This window comes from Nematolebias whitei, chromosome 9 (assembly GCF_014905685.2).
Source record: "Nematolebias whitei isolate Nwh7 chromosome 9, NemWhi1, whole genome shotgun sequence".
Classification (NCBI taxonomy): Eukaryota; Metazoa; Chordata; class Actinopteri; order Cyprinodontiformes; family Rivulidae; genus Nematolebias; species Nematolebias whitei.
Window position 1 is genome coordinate 45906787 of NC_056506.1, and position 10089 is coordinate 45916875.

At 40.8% G+C, this 10089-nt stretch overlaps 1 protein-coding gene across 1 annotated transcript in view; it reads right to left on the reverse strand.

Annotated features, from left to right (window-relative positions):
- The window catches only part of LOC119414298 (contactin-associated protein-like 4), a 146300-nt gene that overhangs the window by 53506 nt on the left and 82705 nt on the right, over positions 1–10089 (reverse strand). The window contains exons 11-13 of the mRNA XM_037681392.1: positions 4313–4419; positions 1005–1124; positions 149–349 (exon numbers count right to left, since the gene is read on the reverse strand). Of these exons, the coding sequence (XP_037537320.1) occupies positions 149–349; positions 1005–1124; positions 4313–4419 (428 nt within the window). The remainder of the gene's footprint in view (positions 1–148; positions 350–1004; positions 1125–4312; positions 4420–10089) is intronic.

Here is a 10089-nt window from a genome sequence, read left to right on the forward strand (position 1 = left end):
TTACAAGAATGAAATGTTTAAATAAAGATTTTTTTCCCATTAATTGTAACAAAATTTAATTTCTGTTGGAGTAAAAAAAAAAAAAAACTACAAAATTCATTCCTATAGGAGGCTGATTTTTTTGTCTGTTTAAAACAAGGCGCTTCACCTGGAGTGTTGAGGAGGCGGGACTTCCTGCACAGGTAAGACAGCTCCTGCTCGCAGTGCTCTGATTGGCTGATGGAGGCCAGAAGTTGCTCTTCGTCAGACGAGTATTTAAAGTGGACTGAAAGTTGGTCGACGCCAGAGGACGTTCGAACTCTGGTCAGCTCTGAGTTGTTGTGCTGGATTATCATCCAGGTGTTGTGCTCTGCGGGCGGAAAGATAGAAACAAAATGTTCAAATCAGGACTTTAATTCATTTATTCTTAATTCTTCCAGATGACCTGACTTAACCCGTATTAGATTTTTCTAGCTGGATTATTATAATGTAGCTGTTTTTCCATTTTTTTATTTAATTTATTCTATTTACTTTTCATTTTATATGCTTTTATATGATTTTCTATTATTGTTTGTACCTCATCTGTGTTCTTTGTCTAAAACAGGTCTCTGGTAAATGAGTCCTCGAGGCTCAATGAGACTAACTTGTATAAATAAAGGTTGAATGAATGAGCAAATTATTTTTGGATTACTAGTCTGAACGTTCACATACGTGACATTCAAATGTGCAACATTTGAAAACAGCATAGACAGAGAGGGAACGTGTCAAAGAGGAAGATGCAAAAGAGGAAAGCTTTAAACCATGACATGAAGCAGGAAGTGGTTGACTCTGCTTTGACTCTAACGAAGAGAAAATGACACCAGGTCGCTGCAGCTTCATGCTAACGATGCTAAAGCACCAGGAGATGCAAAGTGTTTCTACAAGGGAGGTGGAGAGTGAAGCAGATCTGAATCACTGTTTGTAGTTCTGAGCAGGGAACACGGTGAGTAATGGTGGGAGGAAGAGGAGTAAACAGTTTGTGCCACCTGTCATGTTGCAGTGGACCAGCTGGGGCCTGATCGGTCCGCTGCCGTCCACGTCAATGTAAAAATGTCCTGACGTGTTGCCGTTGTGTTTGTACGCTTCACAGGACTGTTCGTGCACAGCTGGGAGGAAAATCACACAAAGGACATCCGTCACACACGAGTGATGAAGATGGCTCAAAGGAGAATCGTTGCTATATACTGACATGTCAGCAACAAATGAACGTGCTATAAGCACAAAATAAAAGAAAATAACCAGTGCATTTAGAGACGCAGCCTTGATAGACCACTACATAAAAATGTTGACTGATGTGTAAACACAAGCTGAATAAATAAAACTTCATCAAACCCTCGTCTTCCTCCACGGGTCTCCCTGCCCATCAATTCTTGATCTTAAAGTCGACGCACCTTCTTATCTTTTTTATCTTTTCTTCGAGGCACAGAGAACTGACGTCCATCATGTTCCCTCAGAAAAACACAAACTCTCCACTTTTCAGTCTTTAGGGCTGAATGTGAAAGAATCTGAACAGAATGACGAGATTGTTTTATTTATTTATTTATTTTGTCTTACACTTCAAAAGAAAGTGACTAAAGTCTTGCTTTATAAAGAACAAAAGGTTCTTGATACAATTTTATTTGAAACTGGTTGAAAAATAAATTCTGCGGCATAAATGATGTCAATAAAAATCTTTAAAATATCAATAAAACAATATATAAATCTAACATCTTTAACATCTGTAGTCCTGTCATGGAAGCTACGGGTTCAGGAGAGAAACCCAGACCTCCCTCTCCCCAGTGACACTTCCCAGGTTTTTGTGTGGGACCCCAAAGTGTTCCCAGACCAGAGAAGGTGCATAATCTCAGCAGAAAGTTCTGGGTCTTCCCCGGGGACACTTCCCAGTGGGACATGCCCAGAATGGGAGGCGAACAGGAGGTCGATGCAGAGGAGCAGCTCCACTTAGAGCCCCCCCCCCCCCCCCCCCCCCCAAACCTCATGACCACAGGTGAGGGTTACCACGCAGACAGACCAGTAAATCAAGAGCTTTGCTTTTTGACTCAACTTTCTTTCACCACGACGAACCGAAGCAACATCCTCATTACTTAGGACAAGACCCCAATCTGTCAATCCATCTTCTGTTCCATCACTCCTGAGCAAGACGTCCAGATACTTTAACTCCTCCACCTGAGGTAAGTCTCCTCCCGACCCAGAGGCCATTCCATCAATTTCAAATTTTAATATTTAGAAAAGATAGTACCGATAAGTTTTTTCCAGCTGCTCCGTTCTTCAGGGGTCACCACAACAAGTCAAGTCAGATTTATTTATAGAGCACATTTAAAACAGAAACTTTTACCAAAGTGCTTAACACAACGATCACAGCATCAAATAAAAAGTATAGAGTAAATAAGTAAAGATATAATTACAGCACATGGAATAAAAATATAAAAACACAAAACATAATTAGAAACAATAAAATACTAAAATCAGATCACGTTGTGTCAAATTCAAGGAGTAATAACGAAAAAGCATAAACTCAGTCAGAAATAATTTATTAAATCAGATTACTGTGTGTTAAATCGGAATAAGACAAAAAGCAGAAACTCGATCAGAATCAATTAAAAAAACTAAATCTAAATTGGATCACCCTGTGCTAAATGTCAAAGTACGGAGCCCCGGAGGGGACATGGGGGATTTTGTAGTGTTACCTCACAGACAACAGCAACAACGGAACAGACACCCGTATTTGAGGTTCATGGAGTTTGTGACTTGGCGCTATATAAATAAACTGAACTGAATTTTGAAATCAGCCTTAAATATAAGCATATCCAGTGTGTGCTGCAGTGGTAAAATTAGTTTTATGTTGGGTATTTCACGCTCGTGCGCCGTGGATTCAGTGGTGGATTCCTCCTTGGAGCAGACGCAGACAGTCTGATGTCAGTCAGCTGCTGTTTGTCCCTCCGAGGAGCGATGGTTCGCTTAGGGACCGTCAACAAATTATTTTCAGAGTATTTGTCAAAGCAGCACCATGTATCATAACTAAAGTTTTCTCAGTATATTCCTGCTTGGTAATAAATTATGAATTCTCTCACCATTTAAAATCCAAAAGAACAAGGTGGCACTTGCCTTTCAAAAGTGCTGTAACTTTCTTTTAAAGCATCAAAGTTCATGCTCAATCATCCACGTACAAAATACAATAACGGTCAGTCAGGTCATCTGGACAGTTTCTTTTTTTGTGGAAAGACGTTTCGCCCTCCATTCAGAGGGCTTCAATAGTCACCAGCAAAACCAGCAAACTGGTTGGTCCACTGAAGGAGTGAACTGCTTAGTGGGGAAAACGGTTTACTTGGGACTCCTCAGACTGAAGCCCTCCGGAAGTGTGTGCTTACTTTTTCTTAGTTCATATCTTAGGTCTTATTACTGTTTCTCTTTTTTACAGACATTTCAATACTTTTGTTGGATGTAACTGGGACGCTGTGTACACGATTTTGTTCCACCACATGCACCAAAAGTGGCGCGAATGACAAAATAAAGAACCTTGAATCTTTGAATCCTTGAATGAACTTTGATGCTTTAAAAGAAAGTTACAGCACTTTTGAAACGCGTGCGCCACCTTGTTCTTTTGGATTTTAAATGGTGAGAAAATTCATGATTTATTACCATGCAGAAATATTCTGAGAAAACTTATGATACACGGTGCTGCTTTGACAAATACTCTGGAAATATATCTAAAATAGCATAACGATTCAGACCAAGCTCATTAGCCCGGTAATTTGTTGACGGTCCCTAAAAGAACCATCGTTCCTCAGAGGAAGGACAGACTGAGAGCAGCTGAAATCAGAATCTGCGTCGGATTGAACGAGGAAGCCCTGAATCCATGGAGCATGGATGTGAAATATCCAACGTAAAACTAATTTTACCACTGCAGCACCCACTGGATATTCTTATATTTAAGGCTGATTTCAAAACAAAACTCTGGACCAGTTTCTTTGAGGGAGGAACGTTTGTTGCCTGTGAGGTAACACTACATACAGTAGCCTACAGTATTGCAAGGGAACGCAAAAGTAAAAAAAATTCCCTAATGTCCTCTCCGGGGCTCCGTATCAAAGAGTACAGAAGTGAAATCACATGAAAGATTTGGTTATTTGTTTTACGCCAGATTCCCTGACGCAACCTGGTTTCGTGCCCGCAACCTCAGGTTTAAAGACCCCTCCCCCAGGCTATGCCAGCCTGAAAATATGTAGAAAAATGTTACAATAACCGAATGTTTTCACAACCTCTTGAATGAGCTGAACATTTTCATGGTGTGACTCACAGCTGTGGCAGGTGGCGCCGCTGTAGCCGCTGTCGGAGCAGTTGCAGTGGAAGTTGGTCCAGGACTGAGTGCAGCGGCCGCCGTGCTCACAGCGGCTGGGAGAACATCTGGAAGAGACGACAGCTGCAGCTTCAGGGTGTTTGTTTCACGGGAACCTTATGGTTTGATTTTTGCTTTCAAGACATAAAGGATGTTAAAAGGTAAAAAACAAAATTGATTCAGATTTTTATGTTTTGGAGAAAGGAGATTTGATTAAAAAGAAGTTGGCTTGTTTTGGCACGTTGGACTCGCAGCAGCTCTGCGGGTTTTTGCTGCGAAACGTCTCAGAACAAACAAAAGCATTTGGAGCCAAAAATCACCTTTCTGCTGTTATTCTCAAGAGACGTCAACTCTGTTTTGTTTATATGAAACAGAAACTGAAGCATCTTTTATGGGTCACTGTCCAAACAACAAGTGAGCAGAATGAGTGATTTTAAAAAGAAAGGATTAAAACTTTAACCCTTTCAGGGTTGTTTCCACACAGAAATCCAATCTGCTCTCAGATTGTGCTCGAAGTGTTCAGAATGAGTTCGTTACACGATGCAGTTTCGTTCAATTTAAATAGATGTATTTATTTGTTGTATTTGTCTGAAGAATCAAACCTTACTCTCATTTTAGTTGTTACAATGTTAAATCTTAAAAAAAAAACTTTAAAGCACATTGGCTTTTTAAAAAGGACAAGTTTTATTTAATAAACCATTAATAACCATTTGTTAATGTTAATTAGTATCATATTATACTGAACAAATGTGTAAATGCAACACTTTTGTTTTTGCGCCCATTTTTAATGAGCTGAACTCAAAGATCTAAAACTTTTTTTATTTACACAAAAGACCTTTTTCTATCAAATATTGTTCACAAATTAATGTGTTGGTGAGCACTTCTCTGAGATAATCCATCCACCTCTCAGGTGTGGCGTATCAAGAAGCTGATTAGAGAGCAGGATTTCTGCACAGGCGTGCCTTAGGCTGCCCACAACAAAAGGCCGCTCTAAAATGTGCAGTTTCATCTCACGCGGCGTGAAGCCACAGATGTCACTAGTTTTAAGGGAGCGTGCAATAATCATGCTGACTGCAGGAATGTCCATGTAACCTCCCCAGCCCAGGACCTCCACATCCAGCATCTTCACCTCCAAGATCATCTGAGACGCACCAGGACAGCTGCTGCTACAGTTGGTTTACATAACATGCACAAACTGTCAGACACCGTCTCAGGGAAGCTCATCTGCATGCTTGTCGTCCTCATCGGGGTCTCCGCCTGACTGCAGTTCATCGCCGTAACTGTCTTGAGTGGACAAATGTTCACGTTTGATGGCGTGTGTCACGTTGGAGAGGTGTTCCCTTCACGGATGAATCCCAGTTTTCACAGTGCAGGGCAGATGGCAGACTCATGGTGTTGTGTGGGTGAGCAGTTTGCTGATGTCAAGGTCCAAAGTTGTGAATCAAGTGGTCCACTGTGGTGGTGGGGTTATGGTATGAGCAGGCTTATGTTATGAACAACAAACACTGCAGCTGGTGTGGTTACATGCAGTCATGATTACTGCACGCTCCCCCAAAACTTGCAACATCTGTGGCTTCATGCTGTGAGATGAAACTGCACATTTAAGAGCGGCCCTTTGTTGTGGTCAGCCTAAGGCACACCTGTGCAATAATCATGCTGTCTAATCAGCATCTTGATACGTCACACCTATGAGGTGGGTGGATTATTTTGACAAAGGAGAAGTGCTCACCAACATAGAAAGATTAATTTGTGAACAATATTCGAGAGAAAAAGGACTTTTGTGTATGTGGAAAGAGTTTGTGATAAATGGGAGCAAAAGTGTTGCGTTGATATTTTTGCTCAGTATAAAAGATAAAGTTTTCACCTATAATTCTGTAAAATCATACTTTTTGAGCACAGGGTTGTAGACTTCATGTGCACAAACTTATTCCTTTAATATTTCCTGAAATAAACACAAAATACCACAAACTTCTCGTCATGATTCATAATATAAAGGATGTTTTAGTGTGTTATGTAAAAACTTTGCAGAGTTTCTTGCAGATTCTAAGTGTGCAGTGCTCAAGTCAGATAACCACAGACGGATGACTTTCCTGCAAACAGCCTCTTCTGAATCAAGCATCCATAATACTCTTTGTTATCCCTCAGTCAGAGAGGAAGCAGCTCTTTACACACTAAATCAGCCTCGATCAGTTCAACAGACTACAACCAATCGTGAGCCAAATGACTAATTTGCACACAAACACACACTAACTGGTCTTATCTGAGCGTAAGGAGAAACTCATTCACATCTTCAGTATAAACACAAGCAGCCACATGTTACATGCTCTGTCCATTTAAAAAAACAGAGAATAAATGGGAAAGATAAAATGTAAACAAAACGCTGAAGAAGAGACGAAGAATACAGAAAACACTATAAATAATTTTAGATCAAAAGAAGACAAAAATAAGAAAATGGGACATGAGCTACTGCAGATAAATTTGTAACAATCAATATATTATAGATCAAAGGTCCAGAATTAATTGAACAAATGTTTTTATGCCAGAGTTTTGAACTAAGATCGACTTGTGTTACAAAAAGACAGATTTATAGCTGTCCAGGTGAAATCATGAACATAAATGCATTCTGTTAGTTCTCCAAGTATGTTTGGAATGTTTCTCAGCTATTTTAGCTCAATTCTGTAAAAATCACTTTGTTACAGCTTTTGTGCTTTCTAAGGTTAATTAACTGCAGCGACCATCCTGAAGTGAGTTTGCTTCAAAATTCATCCTGTCATCAGCCAATTATGTGAGTTTCAATAACATGTACCCAGTATTTTGAGATATTTTGCTAACAGAAGTTCATTCATTTATTCAACTTTTATTTACACAGATAAATCGCACTGAGCCTCAAAGACTCATTTACAAGTGAGACCTGTTTCGGACAAAAAGTAATGGCAGTGACACATGTATCGGATTTAGTGGCCAAAAAAATCCTATCAACCTCTCGCTCCTTTGCCGAGGACAGAGAGGCTGGGATTGAAAAAAACACCCCACACATAGATGTGATGCAGACTCTGCAGAGGAGGGGAGACATGAGCGGTGAGCGTGTCCAAGGACAATCCAGAGGCACTGTGGGAGTTCTGATAAGAATGGTACAATCAGTCAGTTCCCTCTGGTGAGATCCATAAACACTCTCGAGGGGTGCCAACGTCGACTCAGGGAGCCAGAGAGGATCCAAGAGTCTTGAAATGATGACACAATGTTTATTCAGCCGCGTCCCTCTGATAGGTCCGCAGACTTCCTTGGTGGGAGGGAAGGAGACAAATCATCAAATTTACAGGGCCTCCAGGCAAATTGAGATAAGGTGGCCTGTCAAGGCCAGCCGGGGAACCAAATTCAGATAAACAACATTTGTTTTAGGAACAGGCAGAACTATACTGATTTATGTCCGCCTTGAGTCTCTGCTGGTCCTTACGAACCCCAAACATCCAAATTAAGTGGCCACACCGCTGGCCCGTGCCTGAGAGTATTCCCTGAGATCTGATCCAGCCTGCCAGCGTTCAGTTCGCAAAGCAGTTGAGTCTGGGTGCTCGAGGCGCGGCGCAAACCGTCACATAAGGCACGCAGCCTGACCAGGGTCAAATTTGTTGCCAACGACTTCCTTGTTTGTTGATAAACCAGTAACCAGCCGATTCAAAAAGCAAGAAACCAGTTATCATAAATCCAATTATATATGCGTCTTCGAAGAAGTACAAAAAGTTAACGTCAGCTGTTGACTCAAGCGGCTGTGGATCAGTGGTTAGAGCAGTCATCCTCCAATGAAGGAGTCAGAGGTTTGATTCCACTTCTATGCATTCACATGTTGAAGTGTCCCTGGGCAAGATGCTGAACCTCTTACCTCCAATGTGCCTCATCATTGTATGAATGTGATCTAAAGCACTAGTTAGTCTCTATAGAATGATTTGTTCAGATTAGCTTTGTAGGGTGCTGTATGAGTGTGTGGATGGATGAATGAGGGTACAGATCGTGTTGTAAGGTACTTTGAGTAACCTGGTTGGTAGGAAAGGTGCTAAATAAATACAGTTCATTCAATGCCAAGGTTTTAGGCAAAGACGTCCAATAAGATGTTAAGCTCTAAGCATGTTCTGGTAACAACGCTCAGCTACTTCCTGTCCAAAATTTAGCACAAAATCAAGAAAATGAGCAGCGTTCTAGCCATAATTGAATACTGTAAGAACATGTATAACAGTGAAAGCAGGCAGGAAATGTGCCTTTCCACTGATTTTCTTCGGCTGTGTGCTGAGCTAGAGTAAGGAGGTGATATAAGATTGTATGGCACAGAGCTGATGTAGAGCTCCCCGAGGACTGCACTCAATTTGCGCTGCTAATGGAGTGTTTGCTTTGGCTAATAATCCCCTTTGCTGTTTGCAGCAGTGCTCAAATGCAAAAATGCACATAACTGCACACATGCAGTAAAATCTCACTCAGAAATATAAGCACCACTTTGAAGCAGCGTGTGCAAGTCCATTTTCCAAGTGACTTTACTGCACAGAATATCCCATAAGGCCAGTATTCAATCAACAGGATCACACTCGGGTGCATGTGGTGTGTTTTTATGTTTTACTGGAATGTTTTTTTTTTTTTTTTTTTGGTTCATTTCAAGTGATAAGTCAAATCTTTGGAGGAACTGTAGTCTGCTGAACAGTGATGCAGAAGCAAAGCGACATTTAATTAAAACCATTCAAGCAGTTTCTCCTTATCTGGAGAGGATTTGTGCTTTGCTCAATATTCGTGTCCGTGCACATGTTTACGTTCAGTTGCTGCTTATGTGGCGTGAGTGTGTGTCAGTGTTTTGCACGACTGTCTTGTTGCCTCTTGGGCTCTGGAGGCAGGTTTATAATTGCTGTAATTGTCTCATTAATCGTGCCGCTATTTGGTGTGACGCCAAAACAGAAAAATGATTAGTTCTGCTCTCCCGCCCCTCCTCCCCCTATCTGTCCCGCTTCCCCCCCGAGATTGGAGCGGAGTCTGAACTGTCACAGATCATATAAAGTACTATACTTTATGGTTTTGTGTAGGAATTATTGAAAATGGGAAAAATATTACTCCGGAGGTACAAGATATATGTAAAGGCTAATTACTGGTTGACAGCTGGAATACGTAACATTTCTACTTCAGTTTGGATCACACACCATTTGTAATCTGAGGACACTGAAGTTTAAAACATTATCTTTGTATCCAGTTAACGTTACAGTCGCACGACGTCAAACAAAGGCGGTAAGTAAGCTAATCCCACGACTTGTAGGCGTTTTTATCATGCTAAGTGTTAGCAAACAGTGCTCAGTGTATATCTGGATGGTCAAAGGTCAAAGTTTACAAGACAGTGGTGAGACCAGCTATGTTGTATGGTCTGGAGACAGAAGCATGGACAAAAAGACAGGAGACAGAACTGGAAGTGGCAGGAATGAAGATGATGAGGTTCTCCTTAGGAGTGACAAGGATGGATTAGGAATGAGATTATCAGAGGTACAGCACAGGTTGAAAACAGTATGAAAAAATGGAAAACTGTTTGGCTTGCGACAATAAAGCAGCTTTTTTTTCAACATTTAATGAAAACCTGCATATTTACATTTCAAGCTTACAAAGTTAATTAGTGATTAATCAGATCCCCAGAGTGTGATTAATCTGATTAATTTTTTAATCGATTGACAGATCTATCTATCTATCTATCTATCTATCTATCTATCTATCTATCTATC